At 39.4% G+C, this 24,188-nt stretch overlaps 1 protein-coding gene across 3 annotated transcripts in view; it reads right to left on the bottom strand.

Annotated features, from left to right (window-relative positions):
* Positions 1 to 24,188, bottom strand: part of Kcnd2 (potassium voltage-gated channel subfamily D member 2) — a 487,073-nt gene that overhangs the window by 8,449 nt on the left and 454,436 nt on the right. For all 3 annotated transcript variants that reach the window (XM_052172435.1, XM_052172437.1, XM_052172436.1), the window contains exon 2: positions 4,144 to 4,306. In XM_052172435.1, coding sequence (XP_052028395.1) covers positions 4,144 to 4,306 — 163 coding nt within the window. The remainder of the gene's footprint in view (positions 1 to 4,143; positions 4,307 to 24,188) is intronic.

Below are 24,188 nucleotides of genomic sequence, written 5' to 3'. Positions count from 1 at the left end.
AACCCCTTCCTGTCCATCTTCTAGATTTTTCTTCCTTTCCCCTCCCACCTTTTTCTCTTACCTCCCTCCATCCCCCACTATCTTGCATATTACATTTCCCCAGGCATAGTTGCTTCTCTCTCCCATGTCATTCTCTCAGCATTAGGCAGCAATATTGAGCAATACTCTTTTCTTTCTTTGAGCCATATGCTGTAACCAAAACCACTGCCTGTCCAGAACAGGATAATGTCATATCTTTCACGACGTAATAGGAAGTCTATAAATAGCAGCAACTCACAATACATAGAGAGTCCTAATGTATAAAATACCTGTTTTAAAGGCAGAGCAGCCATTTTTTTTGTTAAGCCAGGTACTGTATTAGCAAAAGAAGCACCAGTCCACTTGTCTTAATTTCAGCCACGACTTTTCTCTCAGTTTGCTGTAATACTCTGAGTTAATTGGCTTAACTCATCCTGTGGAGTGTCATACCAAATACCTGTTGAAATCTAGACTTTACTGTCTGTGATTATAGCTTTGGTTCCAGCAGGTAATTGAAGGAGATTATTTTACAAAGTTACTTCAGAAACTCACTTTTCTTATGACCTACTCAGTATGACAGCCATGGCAATACTTGCTGTGTAATGAGAGGTTAAGAGAGAACAGTCCTTTCGGTCCCCTGCTTGCACCTTGTAGAAAATAGCAGCTTCTTGAAGTGGCAAAGTGCCACGAGGGAGAATGCAAATTAGGATGAGGTTTTAGTAAATGTTTTGAACCACCGCGTTACTGAATCAAATATTTTCAATACTTAAGAGAAATGAAAGTATCCTAGGCAACCTAGGGATCGAGAGAACGTCTCTCTTCTTACTAATCTGAGATAATTCATCACTGCTTAAATATTGGCTCTCATCCTCCCTGCCTAAACCATGTGTTCCAGACATTACACTGCAGGCCGCTTCATTCATTTAATGCTCAAGTGGTCCGTGTGGATGTAGGATGCGAAGCTTTGTCAGCTTTGAAGGTCTGAAGGAGTTTGTTGGATTGTTTCCATTCGCTAAGGAAAATAGCTGTCCTAGAAAACGAAGCAAGTCAGAGCAACCGAAGATGAAAGCGGAAGACAGTGTCTTAGACTGCGTGCTATTCCCAGCTCTGAAGTCTGGGTAATCCCAGGAGGGCAGCGTTGGCAGATACAGTGCTGGCATTTCACTCAGTAAAGTGGATGAGTGAGGTAAACTGTCACCAAAAGGACTCACAGCTCGGAGAGATAAGCATGATATACATACATACATACACACATACATATATACATATATGTATATATACACAAATACATATATATAGTATTAGTATTCTAGTATATATAGGGAAATTAAAATATACACATATAATACATGCACATGTATATATATATAAACATATTTATTTAATATGTTTAAGTATTTGTTTATATTGTGTGTAGATACACATATGTAAATACATAAATATTTGAATAATGCTAAAATCTTCTGGTCTTGGGATTTAACCAATAGATTTATGCTCACACACAAAGTCTCTATAAAACTGACATAATGACATAACCTTCAAGTAAGTGATTATGATTATAATGTCACATTAAAATCACCCATGGCATACTAGAAACTCCGGATAAAGGCAGTTGCTTTGCTTTTATTAAGTTATACTTATTGTTATGTGGTACAGTCAAGTTAGTGTTGAATAGGCAGTTGACAATGTAGTCTTATTCATATTTTAAAACATATTTTAAATCTTTAAATATTTTAAATCTTGCTTCAAAATATCACCCTTATGATCTGGGTTCATCAAGTGTAAATGCTCACAAGGTAGCCCTTGAGTACCTGTGATCCCATGAAGGCACAAGGCGCTTCCTTCAGAGATTGTACTTATGTGCTTTCTTTTAGCTTTTTTCAGATTTAGAATGCTGGCTAATTCTAGTATTCTAAAGCTCTTCTCAGAATGTCTTTCTTTTTTATCATGACACAGGATATTCTTTGCAGAAAACACACACATACACATTAGGACTTTAAACAACTAACATCCTATTTGTGCTTCAGATTCTTTTTCTGTAAGTAGTTCTTACACTAACAAAAGACACAGAATGGAGACAGGTAAATGTAGGAGTCAATCTTCTCGGAGGAGCACTGCTATTTCAGACAGTGCCTCTGAGTGCCCTTTGTGGCTAGAACCACATGAAAGGTCTCTTAGAGAGGAACCTGAAATCAGTCCTTACAGCTCTGTTTGTCCAAATGTCCCTGTAGAAGGGAATGACAGAGCGCGCCTGCCCGTCTTCCTCCTTTCTTCCTTTTTATATCCCTCTCTTTCTTAACATTTCTAGCCTATTAGATTATTAATAATATGCATAAATGCTGTCTAAAATATTTATTACTGCCTGGGATAGTAATTTGAAGGTAGATAATTGTTCACCCATGGGGATTTTCTTAAAGCAAGTAGTCCAAGGCTGAACAAACTGGAGGAAAATGCTCTTTGACACTGGTCATCAAGGAGATCTCTGTGGAACCTGCCTGTACTTATATGGCATCACCGAAATTATCCAAGGGCGACCTTATGAGGGTTTCTACTTTACTGGTGCTACATTTTGACGACAACCATGTTTAAACTCTTTGATGGGACCAGCCTCAAAGTTAGTAGTGAACTGCAGCAAATTGTTGGTGATGGCTTGCAGGTGCACGGAATTATCTAGCCTGTACACCAATGAAACATGGCTAGGAGTGGAGTTTTGGCACTTACAAAAAGAGATGCTTCCTGGAAAGGAGAAAAATGCATTGGGAATGAGAAATACTAGAAAGGCAGCACTCTGTAAAAACAGAGGAAGCATCAAGAAGGATTTCCAAAGTGATTTCTAGGCAAAGGACCCTGACTATCTGGGTGGCTATCAGAATGAGGAAGGCACATGAACTAACATTCATCCAGTTAGCCAGAGAAGCAGGCAACACCAAAGTTAAGTGTTTTTTAAAATTAGATTCTAATTCGGATTTTCACGGTGTCTTCTCAGTAAGTCTCAAGAGGGCTCCAATAGAAGGGGACTAAGAAAGGACACCAAAGTATTGATCAGATGTTCTTATTGGACACAGAATGTAGCAAATAACTGAGTTCTGCCGTGCCCTGACTCAGACTGGCTTACACTGAATGGTTGCTCTTTTACCCTATTGGTTAACATGACCTTAGAATGACTTGATTGCTGGAAACTTTAGGATTCCCACCCATTAAATGGGAGGAATGATGGCACCCAAACCATAGAGTTTGGTGAAGACTCTATAAATCATTTACTTGGACCTTATAGCATTTCCTAGTCTAATACAAGTCATCAGTAAATATTAAATATTGCTAATGTCATTATAAGTTAACTCTAAGTTTACACAGATTTATATACTTTTGCATATTATCATAATCGAATTATTTGTCCATCTTACACATAAGTATAGAGTGGAATTATATTTTGGAGGGATTAAATAATTGTCACAAAGTTCAGAGACACAGGAAACTACTGGGCTGGTAAAAACAAAAACAAAACAAAAACAAACTCCACCAACAACTTAAGTACAAATTCTCAGGATTTTCCTACTTCCTCTCTAAAGTGAGCAAAATATCTGAGATACATACCTGGGTTCTTGCTAACAGACCCTTTTTTATTTATTGGAAGCAGCCTGATTTCTTAGAAATAAGAACTAAATGATCAGATCTAGAAATAGGACTTTAATAAAAATTCTTAAGCATATATGTATGAACAAACAGGTATTTGCACTGCCCACAAGTACTTCTTGCTTTCTACCCCCTACATCATTGTGGCATTCTCTGCCCACGGTTAATCTAGCTGGGGCTGTGTGAACAGCTTTGGCTAATGCAGCAGAGGTGCCAGAGTCTGGGGTCACTGCAAGAGAGGCTGTGTGAGACAGAGTGCGATTCAGCCAGTCCATGACTGTAGAGGTGTAGCTCACTGGGAGTCTCCATCTCTAGACCGATAACGGACCAGTAGCGCAGTCATGTTCAACATCCTTTCTCGTCAGCTAAAACCCAATCCCTTGTTTAAAGCTGCTGAGATGCTACGGTAGCCCAGTATTGAATGAGTGGCGAGGATTTTGTAGTTTATTATAAAAAGTGATAGATGGCAACGCTTGCTCTCGCAGCGCCTACCTTCTGTGCTCTCCGTTTGTCCGCTCGTTGGTTTTGGTGGTAGATCCGACTGAAGTTTGACACGATCACAGGCACGGGCAGCGCAATGACCAAGACTCCGCTCAGAGAGCAGATGGACCCAAAAATCTTCCCTGCTATGGTTTTTGGTACCATGTCGCCATACCTGGGTGAGAGGAAAAAGAACTGTCATAAGCCACACTTCTTCTTGGTATAATTAGTCCTTCTTTTCCTCCCTTCCTCCCTCTCTTCCTCCCTTCTTTCTTTCTTTCTTTCTTTCTTTCTTTCTTTCTTTCTTTCTTTCTTTCTTTCTTTCTTTCTTTCTTTCTTTCTTTCTTTCTTTCTTTCTTTCTTCCTTCCTTCCTTCCTTCCTTCCTTCCTTTCTTTCCTTCCTTCTTCCTTCCTTCCTTCCTTCCTTCCTTCCTTCCTTCCTTCCTTCCTTCCTTCCTTTCTTTTGAAATATCTCCATTTCTAGTTCATGACTAATACACAAGGTGTCAAACTAATAAGTGAGAAATTGTGAATATAAACTTACAAAAATTACCTTTCAACCTTGTAGAAAATGATGGTAACATTTAGAAACCTCTCAGATCAGAACATAGTTAAAAGTCCAGTGATGTCACGAAAGCTCTTCTTGCCTTTTATATCATGTGGCATAGGCATATTTTAAACATTTATTTCATAGTCAATATTTCTATGCTGGAATTTATAGTCTAGATAACACACTTTCCCACTTAATTTTTCAGCATTGGATGGAGGATGAAATTTAGGCAGGAAAAGTAGGGCATCACATCACACGGTTTTCATCAGCTCCAGTCATTCTAAGAACAAGTGTTGCAGGATTCCCATTAACCTTCACTTGTGACAGCTGATGGCCATTTCTCACGCTAACCTTACCCTGTCTGGTGCTTGTGTGTGAGTCGTTGGCTGCTCTCAAAAACACTCTGTCCTTTCTTTTAGTGTTAGTCACCGGCTTACCTCACTGGGTCTAACTGTCTCATCTTTTCTGGCTTCTTTCCCTTTATCTGATTTCTAAAGCTTTGTGTAATTTATACCTCAGTTCGAAATCTTATGTTCTTCAGATAGACCTTGTCCTTGTGTTATTTCAATAAATCCCACATCTTAAGACTGGTTTTCGGTAGAGGATGCCCTAATTTTCACTTATAACCTCACCGGTGGCTTTTCCACACAGGAGACTCCTACTTTCAGTAGTCTGCTCTTATTAATTCTAGATCAGGAAGCTACGATCCCATGAAGCCTTAAACCAGACAGAACAGAACTCTTCTGTTACCCACTTCCTCTGCTAGCTCTCAAGTCAGTGTTCATAGTTTGCCATCAATAGTTAAGAAGAACTTTCCCATCCCGACACCACTGGATTCCTGTTCTAATATGGACTGAACTACCTGCCCCTATTATTATTCAGCATTGGATGGAGGATGAAATTTAGGCAGGAAAAGTAGGGCATCACATCACACGGTTTTCATCAGCTTCAGTCATTTTAAAAACAAGCGTTGCAGGATTCCCATTAACCTTCACTTGTGACAGCTGATGGCCATTTCTCATGATAACCTTACCCTGTCTGGTGCTTGTGTGTGAGTGGTTGGCTGCTCTCCTATTAGTCACATCTTATCTCCCAGTTACTCCTTTAGACTAAGACATTTAGAAAGCCACTTAGGTCTCTCTACTCGCCTTCTACTTCACCACTACCAATGGACAGAGGAACTAATCCATACATTCCACAGTCACCACGCTACAATGCATGGGATAGAGCCCCGCTTTTAAAATAGATACCGGCTAGTTGGAACTTTATCTCTGCTTTCCAACGAGTTGGAAACTAAAGCAAATTGAAGCTCATCCCCTTTGTCTCTAGCCTATGGTAAAACAATGACTGCCTAGTTCCCGTCTACTTTATCCCAGCCGCTGCCACACCCCTCGTCCTGTGGGACACGGGCCATTGTGTGCAGCTCCAAGCCATACACTAGGTGGCAATTAAATGTCTTCATTCTAAAAGCTCGTTCCCATCCACTGTGTCCACAGAGTTCCTACCCCATTCTCTAACTATGTTCCATAACAACTTCCCATTGGGTAGCTTTCATACGTCTTCTCTATAGATGACATAATATTTATGTTTTTCATCTTGTCTGTGGGATAGGGGATTGAACCAAGGACGTTTTGTATGCTAGTCAGCTGATATCTCTCTGAACTGTGTCTCCAGTCTGATATTTTGTCTTTACTTTTCATTCTTCATAAAATAAAGTTGACAAAGTGGGAGCTGTTGAGGTTTATGTCTTCTTAGCATGAAGCAGGCTCTCGCCACATAGCAGGCAAGTGCGGACGTTTTCTCTTATTTAATAATCGAGGTCTAAGTGCTTATTCCAGGGAAAGTACTAAATTTTCAGGTATTTAGGAAATGATCCTCCTTATTAACATGGATCTTGTGAGACAACATTTTGTGTCAACCTGTAGACCTGCAGAGAAACTGGCCAAGGACGGGCCAGTGACAATGACAGACTGGATACTGACCCTAGTGCATTTGAGGACCCTATTGGGGCTCTGTTCAATGCTTCGATTCTCCAGTTACTCATTCTTAGTGTTTGTGGGTGACCAGTAGTCCAGGTAATCTACCGCAATTCAAATTACTCCCGCAGAATGTCTGTACTGCATTAATTATTGCCCAACTTTTCAGACCGTGTGATGTGACCATATAGGAGGTTGCATAACAGGTTGTGAGGCTCATAAAAATCTAAGACTACATGTGGGGTTGCATACCTGGATGTGGAGTTCAGTAAAAAAAAATTCTGAACATTTCAGTAGAGACACTGACTCAAAGTCAAACTGGTAAGAAGTTAGAAGCATTTCTAGCAGCGTTCATTCATGCCGCATCAATTACTTCACTATAACATTCGCTCTGCATATCCACCAGGAGCACCTCGCCTAGCCACACACACCACAATAGTTAGATTCTGGTTACCAAAGACTTCAGTTACAATCATGGATGAAGTCTGATGTAAAGTCTCTTAATTTCATTCATCACCCTTACTTATTCAAGGCCCCAAATGGTATAATATAATTAGTCAAGCAAAGAACTCAAGTGAATCTGTATATATTTATTTTCTATTTATCTATGTATGCATATACGTCTGTACATACATATGCATGAATCAATCATCTATTTGTTCATCTATTTATCTTACCATTTTTGTGGGTTTTTTAATAGGCTGGAAAGTGTTGGCAAGTTTTATACACAACATATTGTAAATAAAATTTTATCTATATCCATTTAATTTCACCATTCAACAATTTTACAAAAATTTAAATGCTTAGAGAACTCAAAAAATCAAAAGCTTTTACATAGTTTTGAATTCTCCATTGGTTTTTATTTTCCTGCTTATCTGATATGAAGAATGCACACACACACACACACACACACACATTTAAACAACAAATGCAAAATATTGTAATGGGTAATGTCCTAGAAAAATCATGGCTTACAAATCTATTTTCCATGGATACTGAGGGGAAGACAGGAGTGATGTTTAAAAACCAGTCATGTACATAGAAGGGATTTTCTTCAAAGGAAGAAAGTGTTGATATTAAAATGATCTCAGCACTCAATCTCATCCTCACTCCTTTGCTGTTCTATGATGGAAAGTCACACTTTGCCAGGTATGAGAAGTAGAATGGCTGGAGCCCCTGTAGATGTAGTGAAGTCCGAAAAAGCCAATGTCTGCTCATGGATCCAGGTGCTGGGTACATTACTGTGCATCAACCACTAAACTAGTTAAAATAAAAACAACTTCATCTGGGCACAAGTCAGTTCCTAGAGGCATATTTGAAAGATGGATTGTTTTCTTCAAAAAAAAAAATAGATGTAAGTATAATATGTATAATGTCCAGGTGGCAGTCTCTCTTTCTCTCTCTCTCTCTCTCTCTCTCTCTCTCTCTCTCTCTCTCTCTCTCTCTCTGTGTGTGTGTGTGTGTGTGTGTGCGCGCGCGCGCGCGCGTGCGTGTGACTGAATGATTGATTTTGATTTCAATTCTGTATCTGAAGATTTTCTTTTTTCTCTTTTGGCTTGAGCACTAATCCAAGAGGTATGAGAAACAGTTTCTTCTGACCCGGAAGAAACTGGATTACTTATTAACTAATATTTCTGTCCCTGAGGGTCTCAGTGGCTATGTTATTCATGGATTTTCTGCTATCGGCTTGCAATCTAGAAGGATCATGGTGTGATGGATAGTTTTTATAGTGGCTGCTATGTTTGCAAATAGCAAATGACTTTTTAAAGTGTTGCTGTATAACACCTGCTTGTGGGACAGAACTTGTTTGCCAGAGGGGCCCTGGTATTAATTTCACAGTGGTAAGATTGCTCTTTGACATTTTGAAATCAATGTATGCCTAAAAGCAGCAATGTCTTTGTTCTTGCCTATTTTTTTCCAAAGAGTCAATCATCTTCTCTTACCTAGCTTGAGAACTTCACATACATTATTTCAAGAATTGTGTGGTATCTTTTGTTTCAGCCAATCTAAGAGCTATTATTCTTTAAAAAGTATATTTTAGAATCATTTTTCTTGTGGTTTAGAAAACTAACACTGTCAGTCTCTATGACATCAAAGGGGGAAACTAGAAGGTTCTCTTTCACAACTAGAGGTCTTTAGTGAAAGAAAATAGACTTTCAGGGAATTCATGGATAAAGTTCAGCAGGGTAGTGTCAACCCTCTATGGTGAATTGTCTGGAATAAACTTATGCTTCTTCACTTCATTTTCCCCTTTCTCTAGACCTTCTCATTTGATATGAGGAGAAGAAAATTCTCCCTCATGCCAGACAACCACTCTATAACTGAGTCTGTGAGAGTTGAAAAACAAAATGAAATAAAAACATTTAAACTGAAGACTCTCTTTCATAGCTTGAGGTCTTCTGGCTAAGTTACTAGTTATGGCTCAGTCATATCTAAAACATTATTGTAACGGTTAAGGGACCCTCAGTGTCATATATTACTGATTACAGAGTCTGAATTCAATTGAACAAAAAGAAAGACTGCAGAATAATCTACATGATTTTGAAACTGCATTAATGCTAAGTGCCCACTAGGGGGCATAAAAACCTAAATGAAAGTTTGGAAACAAACCAGGTCTTTTCTGGTCTGCTCAGGCTGAGATGCAGAGAAGTATTTCCAGTAAATTGCCTGCACAGATCCCTTATCTTTGCCTACATACGCTCAATATTTAGGATATATTTGGCATCTTATTACTCTGAAAATAGTTGAACAGCACACACACACACACACACACACACACACACGCACAAATCCCACCATTTTCACAGATTACCCAGTTTCAAGGTGGTGCCAAAAGGATGTGAACTAATTCTGACAATATTTTGCTTCTTCTAAAAAGATAAGTCATCCTCTACATGGACAGTGTGAGCTATCACTGAAGCCCAATTTTAAACAAGAAGCTTTTTACTAGGACTCTGGAGTGCAAATGAGGGGCTTTTAAGGACAGGATGTGTATAGAAATGGAGAAGGATGAGAGAGTTCCCGTGCCTTCAGCCCACGGGCTGAGCACTCTCACCAAGAAAGTGTACTCTATTCAGGCTTTCCTTGGCATCTAGCTTTTTAAGAAACAAATTCTATTGTCTATTATTTTTCTACTTGCATTCCACATTTCATATCGTGAAAGGAAGGATTTAAAGTTCATACATGGAACGGACAGTTGCCACGTCATACCTTGATAAAATATTTATTGCCTGACAGTAAAGAGACACTGTAGTCGCGTCTGAAGAATGTTTTCTTATCTCTGAGTAGCTTTTCATTATTTTTAAAGTTACGGCAGTCAACAAATTATTGATTATTGCAGGGCATACATCCAAAACAAAGAACACTGTCACGTTTCAACAGAAATGGTTTTCCCAGCTGATGATACAAGATGTTCTCTGCTTTGCCACCTCATCTCTGTCTCAGGAGTTTGCTTTACCCCAATCATCCCATTCTTTGGCAGAAAACCTTAGTCTCTGTCACTGGAAAGAAGGTCGGGCTCTTTACTGTGGTTCCAATTCTGACAGCATTTCACAACTGGACCCCTGGCTGTTCCTCAGCAGCTCATCTAAGCATCTGATAGATTACAATCAAAACAGAATCGTTTTTATTACTTGGGCATAATATTACTTCCATCATTCTCACAATGGGCGGGTCTAACCTTTGACACTATGTTGCATATTATCATATCCAAACTTCACGTTCAATACTATGTAATTTATTATAAACAAAACACCTCAAGGTGTTGAGTAACTTCATAATTTTATGTTTGCTGAATTCATAGCTGTCCTGGGGCAAATGGAGATGCTGGGCTACAGGTTGGATGTTACCATATAAATATAACCCCGCAATTTTGGTCTTTTTTAGAACAAATTCTTTGTATACACACTGAATAAATCTTTTGGAAAAACTACAGTTCAAATCGATAGAGCCTAAATGCCAGCTCTCATTCGAAGAACATCTTGACCATTTATCTTGGTTTCCAGCAAGACTACCTGATCTCTCTCTTTCATATCTTGCAACTAGTAAAATATAATTCGTGTTTTCTTTTTAGAGGCTTGTGCTTTCTTGCTAAGCCACGAGGTCGAACACGTCAAGGATCATGTCATCATATCAAGTCAACTTTAGCACAGACCTTGTCCGTTGTTGAGCAAATAGTTAGAGCTCAATAAATGTTTATTGCTTAAATGAACCTGTCAAGGTGATGTCTGGTGGCAAATAAGAAGCACAGGAGACACCAAGAAGAGGTACTTCTCTCCTGCTCTCTTTCTCATGTCCAGGACCAGACCAGTTCATTAATTTTTCTGTTCCTCTCTGGTACCTTATGAAAAGCCCAAATAAGGTGGTTCAATATTATCAATGCATTTTCTTTCCTGCACCCAGAGGAAGTGCTTGTAATCTAGCGATTTTCAACAAGATGAAGGTGTAGCAACCTGACATTTCTCCACTTCCTGTGTGCCTTTTATTGCCCTGTTTATTGTCATGTGACTGTGGCCAGCATTGTGAAATGCCTTGAAGTTGTTTGGAGAATTTTGTGAGCTCAGATGCCCAGCCATTGACTGGTATCATAATCTCAAGCGCTAACTTTCCCATTCTCCCGGTCCTGCCACTGCTGACGTCAGACGGATCGTCTGCAAAGACCATCGTAGGCTGCTTATTCTGCCAGGCTGGCTCCACTCTGGTTTTACCTGGGGAGTGCATTAGAGGAGACGAGCTTGCCTTTCAACGAAATAAAATTATCCCAGCAAGCAGATCAAGGTTCCCGCAAATATGGCCATTTGGCTTTGGGCTGACGGCAACAGCTTCCAGAGGAGGCCTATTTGTGTTCTTGTGTTCCGGGAAGTTTCGTGTGCAGACCTTAAGGGCTGGCTCTCACACACTGGCTTCCTTCTGGTACCTGCTGCTGTTGCTTCAATCTTTTCTCCTCTACTGGATAACATCCAGTCTCTGCGCAGGGTTCCATGGTTTCATCCTTCCCTGAATGCTTTTCCTCAAAGTGCAAGTGCTCATGGCTTTTTACAGCGGTGCTCCATGCTGACACCGTGGATGGAGTTCATTGGGACTCAGTCTTCTAGAGGCCCCTCAGACCCTCTGCCATGATGGAGGAGGAACTAGCTACTGGATGTTGGCTTCCATCACATTTCAGATGTCAGTCAGCCAACTTACAAGCCAGGAATGGAGCTGTTTATTGGGAATGGTTTCTTTTCCTCTTTTAATCTCACTAGAATTTGAATAGTCTAAAACCTATTCACTGCTAGAGGCCTCATGACACCTTCAAGTTGTGATTAAGTGTTTACCTATTTTATTTTCAACTGTGCTTTTCAAATTACTTATGGATTATCCAGTAATGACCTAACACATCTCTAATTTCTAAGTATCCCCAGAAAGTCCTGATAATTTTGCATATCGTCTGCTTTGTAAGTCTTATAGAACTGCTCAAGAGATAGGAGTAGGGCAGAGATTTAACTTTTTTGGCCACTGAGGTATCTGAGATGATAGTACGACTCCAAGCCATGTCACTTATTACAACTCTAACAATACAACACCATTCCATCACCTCCCCATCCACACCCCTGTCCTGAGCTCCTTCTCTGAAGTGCAGGTCCAGGTTGAGGCTGTCCACCACGGAAAACATTCTTACAAGTTTTGCTTCGAAACTGAAGACCTGCTTGTCTTCCTTATGCCTAAAGAGATCTACAAAGCTCTTGGCCTAGTTACTGACTAGAAATTTCCTTCCTGGTAAAAATGCATTTATTCTGTGTGCATGCGCAAATCCAAGGACAACTTGTGGAAGTTGACTCTCTCATTTAATCATGGTAGTCCTGGGGTATTGAACTCAACTTGTAAAGCTTAGGACAACTACTTTTTTTAACCCTCTGAGACTTCCTGCTGGCACCGCAAAAATTTAAAGTTAAATAATATAATGTGATAATGTAATCCTTCATGTTAACAGTTACCATTGTTTAAATACTAAAGAAATAGAGGACATGTGTGTGTGCATGTGTGTGTGCGTGTGCATGTGTGTGTGTGTGTGTTTTCATGTGTATGAATACATATCATGCATCTGTAAACCAGAAACCAACATCCCATGTCTTTGAACCTTTTCCATATATTTTGAGGCATTTCTTTCAGCATAGCCAGCTGGCATGCCTAAGGGAGCCTCAGCTCTGTCTCATGCAAGATATCCATATAGATTCTGGAGGTTCCAACTCTGGTCTTCATGCTGCCTGGCAAATGCTTTCCCATTGGGCCATTTCCCTAGACCCAAACCATGATGTAGGTCCCCAAAGACAACTGATATTTACACCAAAATGTTGTTGTTCAATTGACTTGGGAATTCTCTATATCCTTAAAGAAACTTTATTTTTGATGAGAAACGAAAGGCCCATCTTTACATGAGAGTATAGACTTCTTTGGTCAATGTGAAGCAGACTTATCTCCTAAGATTAAATGAAGATATTATATACCTTCAAGGTGTAGATAGCTTTGTCTCCTCTGAAGAGATTAAAGAATTGATTGAGCATTCTATTAACTATGAAAGATAGACATGAGGAGGGTATTAAATAACTTCAAGTCTCTAATTGTGTAATTCTACCATGTCATAATTATCTGTGAAAATGTTCTTATGGTTGTCTTCTGGTTGCATCTGGTTTAGAAAATCACCAAGAAAACTCCAAACTAAAACCAAACAGCAAAGTGTCCAAGCTTAAATATAATCAACCTAAAAATATCTATAAAATACCTTTCACCTCAAGATCTATTTAAAGAAGTAAAATGGGAACTATATGAAAATAAAACTGGAAATTAAGCAGTTAAAAATTCTAGAGAAAATACTGTATTATAAACATACTCAGCACACAGCTTCTCATGCCCTTTTCTACATTCATAGTTCCATGTAGTTTTCCAGAAGGGAGATTTCTGTAAGCACAATACCTTAAAAAATATAGTTTGTCTTCAAATTTTAAGCAAAACATCCCCTCAAGTCTTTTCAAGAGAACAGGTTTCATGATGGAATTTTCCTCATATGATGATAAAATTGCAGAGCAGATTGGTACATCAGCAATCATCAGCATCAAAAGGTCACCATGGATACGGGTTGGGGAGAGTGATAAGAGGTTTGTGGCTAAAGGTTCTTTAATGGAAGCTGGTGATATCAAGGCATGGGAAGACCTAGAGCCATAGAGGGCCCTGGAGTGCCACCTTTCAAGATGCACAGCAGGAACAGAAACACCAGTTCTCCTTCCACAGCCTTCCACAGCCCCTTTTCAGTGCCTTTCCTAGGAAGAACAGCAGATGCCAGCCAGCCCGGGGAAGCACAGCCTTCTAGCATCTACGTCTGTGATGCAAGGACCAGGAAGCCAGAGCTCAGGATGTTTCCTCCTGGCTGTGCTTCCCCGGGCTGACTGGCTCACATCTCTGCTCAATTTGGGTTACAATATTTTGGGCCCAGACCCAAAGGCACTGGATTTTATTTTTCTGGTGTCATATCAATTTATTGTATTATGGACTGTTATACTTTTTTTTAATTAAAAAAATACTTGAGAATGTACAAGTAACATGTTCGAGTAGCTTGCTAATTTCCACTTTAGACATTAAGGGAATGTTATATTTATTTTATTTAAAAAATGTTTTAGGAATTATTTGAGAATTAAGAAAAATTCATTTTGATCATATCCATGTGTGTCCCAACTCTCCCTCTTTACTCCTCCAAATTCTGTCCCAAATCCCTATAGAACCCCAAGTCCATGTCCCCTTTAATTCAGTAAACCAGCAACTTCAGTCTGTGCTGTTTACTTTTGGGTGTGAAGACATCCACTGGGATGTGGTCAACAGACCTGGGAGCCACACCCTTAAAGAAACCTGACTCCCCTACCCCACTCCTAAGCCATCAACTGTTCATTGTTCCTTAGATAGAGGTGGAGATTCAGGAACCCCTTTCACAGCCAGTGCTAGGATGCTGACTGGTTTGATCTCCTGAAGGCAACCACAGCTGCTCTGAGTCACAAGTGCAGAGGTTCTCCCAGCACTTCCTTTAAATCAGAGGTTCTCAACCTGTGGGTCTCACGCCCTTTAGGGTCCATGTTAGATAGCCTGTACATCAGACATTTACGTTACGATCCACAACAGTAGCAAAATCACAGATTTGAATTATCTGTTAAATCATTTTATGGCTGGGGGTCACCACCACGTGAGAAACTGTACTAAAGGATCGCAGTGTTAGGAAGGTTAAGCACCACTGCTGTGTATGGCGAACAGTTGTCAGAATCTGAGCTACAGCAGTGAGACAGAACTTCACTGGAAACAGTATCACATCACTGTCATTGCACCCTGTGTTTCTGAACAGCTACAAACTATTCAGCTTTCCTATTTTAAAAACTGAGAAGGTTAAACTGTTTTTTCCCCCAGGGCAGGCTCCAGATTTTCCACCCTGAGAGCAGAACAAGAAATCAAAATATCTGTTTCGGTAGAATTCAAGGAGAAGAAAAAAAAAAAAAAAACAAAACCAAAAACCAACCACCCAGATGGGAAGCAATATTATAAAGATGTAAATTGGATCCGATGATTGTAAAAATGTTCTACTTGTGTGAAATGGGCACAATGTGTAATGAAAGCCGGTCTCGGGGGGCTTCCAGGCTTCATGGTGACTCAGTGTTGGCAAGGGGCTCTTAATTAGAACAAATTGTTTCAGAACAGAGCCACCAAGAATGCCATCAGTAATAAATTAGAGTCGCATTTCAGAGGCAGGTGAATGCACGTGAACCCGGCTGCCTTTAAAATGAGCACGCACTGTTTCACAATTCGCTCATTTGGCCATGAGCCTTTCAGTTGTAGAAATCTTTTGTTCTTGTCGTTATGTTTGTTGTTAGTTTTTATTATCGTCATGAAAGGATATAGCTAGACACGCCAGAGACTGGCTGTTACTTATAAATTTAAGTTTAAAAATTATGCTTAGAGGAGACTATGAGATTGCCAATGAGGGTTCTGGCAATAAACTGAGAATATAGAATGGGATGTGTGCATTAAATTCAGAACAAGAAGGAACGTAGCAGTGCCATTATGGGAGTCATTAGTGTGAATAGCTACAGTGTTCTCAAAGTCTGTTTGACAAGTAGATGCTTCCTGCATTATGGGGGCTTACGAAAGTGTTTACCTGAAAGTTGTAGGGTGAAGACTATGAGGTTGTCAGTACTCCAGGAACCTGAGAAGAACACTACGTGATCGATGGTGGTCGAGTGTCATTATGAGAAGAGGATACTAAAGTCTAAAACAACAGTGCATCCCTTCGTAGTATTGTAGGTGATTTTATAAGAAGAGATATGATTGCATAGAGAGATAAACTAATGAACTACCTTGCACAGGAAGAAAAATATAGCAACCAATGGAAGCTAAAACCAAACACTGCTCTTACGTATATTTTTCTCCCCTCTCTTTCCCCTTTCTCTATCACTGCTCTAACAATATATCTAGTTCTTATAAGCAACTGAGTATTTTGATGCTAATGATAGATTGAGCACTTGGCTCTTCTGTTTCTCCCCAAAGCTCTCCCACTCAAAAGCAAGAGTTAGAACAAGATATAAATAATTGAGCTACCATCATCACAGGCCTCTAAATATCAGGGTCTGTCATTTCTTAACTTCTTACATTCAGGAAGCCCAAGGCTATTGCTTGACAGCCTTGCTCCATCTGATCAAGCTTCTACCGGAAACAATTGTTAATGACACCATTCACACCTCTGGCTTTCACCCTGAAGGGTGATGTTCCACAGCTGGCTGGCTTTCCCCAGGATTTTCTACATCATTTTTCCTTTCCTCAGTTGCTTCTCAATTATTATTATTTTTTTAGAGACAGGTCGTAGTCTGATTTCTAGTTCTATAATAAACACTATTTTAGAAAGCAACTATAAGAATAAAGGGTTTGTTTTATCTTATACTTCCACGTCACAATCCATCACTGGGGGAGGTCAGTGCAGGAACTCAAGGCAGGAACCAGAGGCAGGAACTGAAGCAGAAGCAGTGGAGGGAAAGCTGCCAACGGGTTAACTCTCCATAGCTTGGTCGACCATGTACAGGACTCAGAAACAATTATCCAGAAATGGCATTGTCCAAAGTGGACTGGCCCCTCCCTTATTGATCATTTCTCAAGAAGACACACCTCCAGGCAAACCTGATGGAGGGAATTTCTCAGTTGAGGCCTTATCTTCCCAGATGACCCTAGTTTGTGTTAAGTTGACACAACAAACAACAACAACAAAACCCCACCAAAAAAACCCCTCAAAATATTAAGTAGCACAAGACACAAAGAGCAGCATTTAATTCTCACTAGCATACTCACTCAGATCATTCCAAAGAGGCAGGGTGGCACAATGGTTAGGCTTCACAGGACACTTTCTGTCACTGAATTATTATTGTAGTATAACATCCTATCTAAGCCATTGGGATGCTACTCCTGGTTGTCAACTTAACTACATCTGGAATGAATTATAATCCAGAAATGGTGGGCACATCTGCCACCCAGACATTGAGGCTGGAAGACACAGGTTTCTGATCTGGATCTTGACGTGGAGATCTCGAGGCATAGTAGCCTAGGAACTTTGCTACACACCTTTAGTCCCAGGAGACTGAGAACTGAGATAAGCTGATCTCTGAGTTCAAGGTCAGCCTGGGACAAAGTAAGTTCCTTAGCCAGGGGTGGTGATCCACACCTTTAATCTGGGCCACACCTTCTGCTGGAGGCCTACATAAGGACATTGAAAGAAGCAAGGCTCACCCTTCTTCACCTTCTTGCACTTACTTGCCATACTGCTTCTCCGGAAGACCAGGTGAAACAACTAGCCTCATGGGACTGAGCAATTACTCGATTCTTGAACTTTCCATTCCCAGTTGCCCATTGTTGGGTTACTTGTACTACAGACCGTAAGTCATTACAAAAAATTTCCCTTCATATAGAGAGACATTCCATAAGTTCTAAGGCTCTAGAGAACGTTGACAAATACAATCATATATGATCCTGTGTGAGTACAACCCAGTGAAATTTAGGGGCACTTTAAACTACATTTCAAATGAATTTTATATCTTAAAAACTAGTTTCCTGTGACTTTTTTCTAACTGTTTAAATATGTAAAAACTTCCTCTCTACCTTTCCACACAGTTCATACTATTTCTATACTTCTGTTTTCATGGGCAGGAGATGGGTAGAATTGGACCTGTGGGCCATGGTTTGCCAAATCCTGACTCAGAAGACTCATTTTTGTTTTTATTCAGTCAACCAACTTTGGAAAGGCCGGTTGCTGTTTCTTCTAGGAGGACTTGACATCTCTCCCTAAAACATTACCTTGGGCGTTGGGGTGGGGTGGGGTGGTGGTGGTGGTGGTGGTGGTGCACACCTTTAATCCAAGCACTTGGGAGGCAGAGGCAGGCAGATTTCTGAGTTCGAGGCCAGCCTTGTCTACAGACTTCCAGGGCTACACAGAGAAACCCTGTCTTGAAAACAAACAAACAAGCAAGCAAGCAAACAAATAAACAAATTACCTCAGCTCCGTTAAACATATTTTTTCAAAGGCTTTCTGCTCCTTGAGTTTTGGCTCCCAGGGAATGCACTCCCACGGAAAGAAGAAAGGCTATTCAGGGTATCTGTCTCTTCCCTATTCTCCCTCTACCATCTCTGGACTCCTCTGTCTTTGGGTTGCAGGAGATGCCACAGCCACTATTCACTGCTTTGTTTGTAGTTTGCTATTATACATTTGGTGCAGGAGGTTAGCACAGATGGTACTGTGCTCCCAACTCTGTGTTAAGTAGCAGAAAGGCACAGAGTATTAACAGGTTCACTATTCTTAGAGACCCTTAGAAGATGACTAGGAAACATGAGGGGCTACTAAGGAAATGTAACAGAAATGATTATAGGAGTCCCTAGGAGTCTCTTTGTCTTGGGAAATGCCTTTAAGAGGTGGTAAGATTTGAGCTGAAATTAGACAAATAAAAATGAGGATGTCAGGCAGTAAATAGAAGGGCTGTGTTGGGAGAGGCTTCCTAGTAACTTCTAGCTCCTAGCAACAGCAGGGTCTCATGAGGAAGTAGAGTACATGCTATGTGCTGATTCTGGGGTGCCTTCCATTCAGTGAAATATATCAAACACCTTCTTACATTACTGAAAGTCCACAGTGAGAGACTCATTCTGCCCAGGAACACTTGTCTTTGATAAAATACAATTATTCCCCAGAGTGGCAGCACTCGAAGCTTTGAACTCACATGTGCAACTCCTGGGGGAATGCAGGCAGTTTTGAACAAGATGGTGGAGAGATCAGCTGCATACAAAGGCAGGAAAGGAGGCTAGAGAGGAAGGTAGGGCACAGAAACCCAGATCTCTGTTTTTCTAAAGTTTCAGCCAGGGCTGGCTGTGCCCAGAGAAAGCTTTTTGTACCCCTTCCGTGGGCTGACTTTTAAAAAGGCATTTGTTTGTCTAGCAAGAGTGAAGGGAGCCAGCCATTGTGCCTTGGAGACCCTGTATTGATCCTCACTGAGGAACTTCTAAATAGAACTTGACTACAACACAATACAGGATTAATTCTCCTTCCACATCAGCCCACAGTGGGCATGTCAACATGCATTTATGAAGCTTCTCTCTGTGTGGGGATAGGGGACCTCATGAACAAATTAATGTGATGAAGTCAGAAGGAAGGCAGCCATTTTTAGTTTTGCATTCTTTATTTATTTTTTGATTCTATAAAATGGAATCCAGTAAAAGCAATGCTATATGACTTCCTGATACCGTTCATAACTTTTTACGCTTAATATGGCAAATAACTAACCTTTGTGTGTTAAAGGCAAAAAGATGTGAAAATAGTTTTACTTCCTCTTTTAAAATCTTTTTATTAAAATATCCCACAGATCATAGAAGGCTTGGAATGTGTGTGTAGCATTACAATCAATTGTGTAAGAATGAGATCCTCCTGGGTGGAACCGTACTTAAGCTTTCTCCTAAAGGAGGGAGAATTTATAAAGAGTTTCTTAGTTCATCCTTTACTGTAGTGGTTATCAAAGAATTTCACATTAAAAAAGAGACACCAAAATGAATGTTTTCGTAATTTGACTGATTAGAGATGGATACAAATCTTAACTCTTTCCTTTCTAATTAATGATATGGGTCAAAGAAGTGTTTGAATGGTGTCCAAGCGAGTGGAGGACACACCTAGAACATTCCATGCTGGCCTAACATGCAAAAGTCTGCAACTTGCGATACGGTGCCTTTAGTGGCAGGATCTCTACTTGTGCCAGACTAAGTTTACTTTAAGAAGTATGCTGCTTCTCATGGTATCTATGACATGCTCTTTCAGATAGCCTTTAAATTTTCAGTTTAAAACAAACCCCAAGGGCTGGAGAAATGGCTCAGAAATTAAGAGCACCGACTGCTCTTCAGAAGGTCCTGAGTTCAAGTCCCAGCAATATGGTGACTCACAACCATCTGTAATGAGATCTGATGCCCTCTTCTAGTGTGTCTGACTTCTAGTGTGAAGACAGCTACAGTGTCCTTATTCATAATAATAAATAAATCTTAAAAACATAAATAAAATAAACCGCAGACCAAAGTAAATAGAAGGAAACTTGTTGGCTGTAGTTTCCAGGTAATTCATATGCAAAGTCCATTTTCCAATCAAAATGGGCATATGATATAATAAGAAAACAAAGGGGGAAAGCTTCTCAACCCTGAAGGTGAGCAATGGCTGCTATACTTGGACTTCTTATTTGCTTTTTCTATTTCATTATCCCATTGTTCTGCCAAAGATACAGTCTGCATTGTGTGAGGCAACAGGAAAATAAAAACCAAGGCATGGTGCCTGGGCATTGCTAAATTCTCAAGTGCAAGTTATCCACAATACTGGGAACAAGAGTTCACAGGGAGCTGTCTCTCTGTTATTTTTAACCTTGTGTCATTTGAATTGTAGTGGTCCCATTGTAGATATTAAGTGCAATGTGTTGTATAATCAAAATATTGTTTTTTTTTACTCACATAATCAGATAAAAGCAGTAATTTATTTTCTTTGTTGAGACTTCCTTATCATCTAAAGGAAGGTTTATCTAATCAACTTTAGCTGGTAAATTAAAAATCTCTATGATTAGTGCCCTTGTGAAGAGAAGCACGCAGGAAAGAAAGAACTGCTTAGGAAGAAAATAAGTTGTATTTATTTAGGGAGACTGAAGGATCCAGGATTATTTGGTAAGTGTTTTACTTTCTTATATTAGTTGTCTGATGATTATCATTAGAGATGGGATAATAACTAAATATTATAGAAGATAGATTCAACCAGTATGAGCCAAAGAGGAAAATGTTGATCAGAAAACTACCATCGCCACTGAGTTTGTTTATATTTGCACTGTCTGAATTTATTTTCTATATTCCTGAAAGAATCAAGCCAAACCAGGGCAAGAACAATATGGCACCACAATCCTTACCTTCTGAAGTTCTTACTTTCACATGTAAGCCTCAATTTATCACACAGTTGGGATAATTACAGTAATTGTAACAAAATTAAAGCCACTTGCAATTTTATTTTGTTTCAGGAAAACTTGATGCAACTGAACTTCAGTATAACATAAAAAAGATGATTATTTGAGGATGAACTATATGTGGCAGCCTGTGGCCCTGTTTGTAATCTATCTTTCATGGTAGATTTGCCTACAACTGTCATCTGCATAGAGCACGCTAAGAATAAATTCCGCTGTTGATGACTGTTCGATGCTAAGCCGTTGTGCTCTTGGTTACCATTTTATAGCTGATGACATTTTAACATTTTAATTGAAGCTGCTTAAGAGTTACTTTGGTTTGGCAATACATGAAGCCAGGGGACCAGCAGTCCTGATCGGTCCTCTCCCCACCTCTACTCATGTAACACTATTCCCAGTATCATGACCTCTCCTAGACTGTTCTCCCTTTAAGATGTGTGTGGGGGAAAGGGGGAGGCTATCCCCTCTTTATCTCCTCATTAGTGACCAAGATGATTACTCCAACCTACCTTATTTAGGAAGGCTATGCTGTTGAAGATCACTTATAACAGGTTGAATTTAATCTCTACTTTGTAAAACAAAAAGCAACATTGTTGGGTACTATGATAAAAACCTTATAGGTGGAAAGCATATTTATAAAAAGTTCATAGCCCTATATGGACATACTATCTTTGCCCTATTTTACAGAAAGTGAAAAGAATTTTAGAGAAGCTAAGTAGTTACAGAGACCAAAACAGGAGAGATGAGAAGGGTTAAGTGGGCGTGACCTCATGTTCTTAAAGGGGCCCATCTATAGTCTTATGATTTTGTTTGAAATGGAGCCATGCATGCAGATATTACATATTCTTATTAAGTGTGGAATGAAAGACTTGAACCAGTCACTTTGGATCTTGCAGTTACACCAAGTCTTTCAAGAAGGAAATGGACAAAATCTATATCTGTTCAGGAAATCTAGGCTGCCCTTCATTTCAGAGACCTGTTGTTGGTTTTTGAACTTCCAACTTAAGATTAATATAATTGTTTTACTTTCTATTATAATAACAATTATAATTTATCATCTTAGGTGAAAGTTTTTTTCACTTTTTCATTATATACTTTCATATTTTCTTTATCTAACATTACTTTAATGTAAGAACAATACAAATGTATAAAATGCACATTATTTTAGATGTCTAAAATTAAAAGAAAATCTACAAAAATTGCAAAGAATAAAATATATTCTTTAGGTACAAACAAAAATTAAATCTCAAATTCCTGAAGAAATAGATTCCTATCTTGATTTTAATATTTTGAGATTTTTAAAATTTGTTTTTATTTTATGTGTATGACATTTGCCTAAGTTTACGCATGTGCATTGTGTGCAGTGACAAAGTAGAGTAGAGGAGAGTGGTGTGCATCTCCTGGGAGTGGAGTTGCAGGCAGGTGGAGGCCACCATGTGGGTGTTGGGGTGAACCATTTCTCCAGCTCTACTGTGTCCTCTAAAGGTGCCTGTTGATGAAATTAGAATAATACACTTGGGATGAGTCTGGTAACATCTTTTCACCTTTTACACTGAGAGAAAGGGCTTGAGTCGTGAACCATCTGGTGTGGCATGAAGATTCAGTCACTTTAGTTCTTCAAAGATGATGCTCTGTTAAGCTCATTTACTGTCCCCTTTAGTTTGAGGGCTTTGATGCATTTATTGGCTTGCATGCCTTGTTATCATCTGGCATTTAATCAACTCTATGATTCTAGCTGTAAATGCAGATATTGGGGTACTTTCATATTAAAATGAACCTTAGATTTCCTCATTTCCACAAATGAGTTATGAACTGCTTTTGCCCAGATAATAAATTTTGAAAAAAGAAAGAAACAGACAAGCAAAGCAAAACAACTCCCAACTTATCACCAGAATATTCTATGAGCTAGATAGAAACCTATCTCCTATGACATATAAAAGATATTTGAAGTTTTTTTCCAAAACATATAAAAAAACTTCACATAAAATTCTCAATGTCAAGAAAACTATTTTTACATTTGATCTTATCTCAGGTAGCCCTAGGTCATTTTTCCTGGCTTAGCACTTCCTATGGTCTATTGGTTCTGGTTATTTTCAGAAGAGAACATGATTTCTTTTAATGTGGAACTCCTTAATTGTGGAAACTGACATTTTCACAGCTTTTAGATCCTGCAGTGCTTCAAGAATCTTGGTAAAGAGAAAGGACATCAGTACAAGTAAGATGCTGTGCTCTCCTCTTTGCATCTCCTAGCCTCACCAAATAAATAACAGATACCACACATGATGTGGACCACAAACCAAGAAATCTAAATATGCACTGCATTGTAAGGATGAGGTCTTTGATCAAATACTGAAATCAGTGTCTTTGATTTAAGTATGTGACATCTCTCAGACAGCCCCCAGCTCACCTTTTCACTTCTAACTTAAACATTTATGTCCACAGCGCATGAGTAGAAAGATACAACTTGCACATCTTATGTGTTTAGATTGTATACACCAAACAATTCTTATTGTTGCACAGCTTAGGAGAATACAGTTTTGCCTTTTAAATCTTCAAATGAGTCATGGCTAAAATATGAAACTATGTGCAAACCTGTGTAAGAAAAATACACAGGTATATGAAAATGTAATAAAACTATTGTAAATTAAAGACAGCAAGAGAGAGGGCAGAGAGCCTAACAATTCTAGTTTGGTAAAAATCTATGATACTATTGTTACTGTATCTTTGGCTTTAATGAGCTAATTAGGAATAGATTCATGGAAAAATTTAAGATTCTGCCAACCCTGGGTGAATGTAAATCTAGTGTTACCATTTTCTGTGTGAGTTATTAGACCTGAATGAGAATAAGTCTCAGAATCTATCAAAGGGACACAAAAACATGCATAATGTACTTGGTGGAATCTACGTACCGATCTTCTAAATGGATCCTTAGGCAATGACAATCCTGAGCTGTGATATGTAAAAAGACACAGTTTGTTTTCAGGGTTTATTAGAATGCGAGCCCTTAGAACTGGG

Source organism: Apodemus sylvaticus, chromosome 2 (assembly GCF_947179515.1).
Source record: "Apodemus sylvaticus chromosome 2, mApoSyl1.1, whole genome shotgun sequence".
Classification (NCBI taxonomy): Eukaryota; Metazoa; Chordata; class Mammalia; order Rodentia; family Muridae; genus Apodemus; species Apodemus sylvaticus.
Note: the sequence above shows the minus strand (reverse complement) of the source record. Positions and strands in the feature narration are given on the sequence as shown.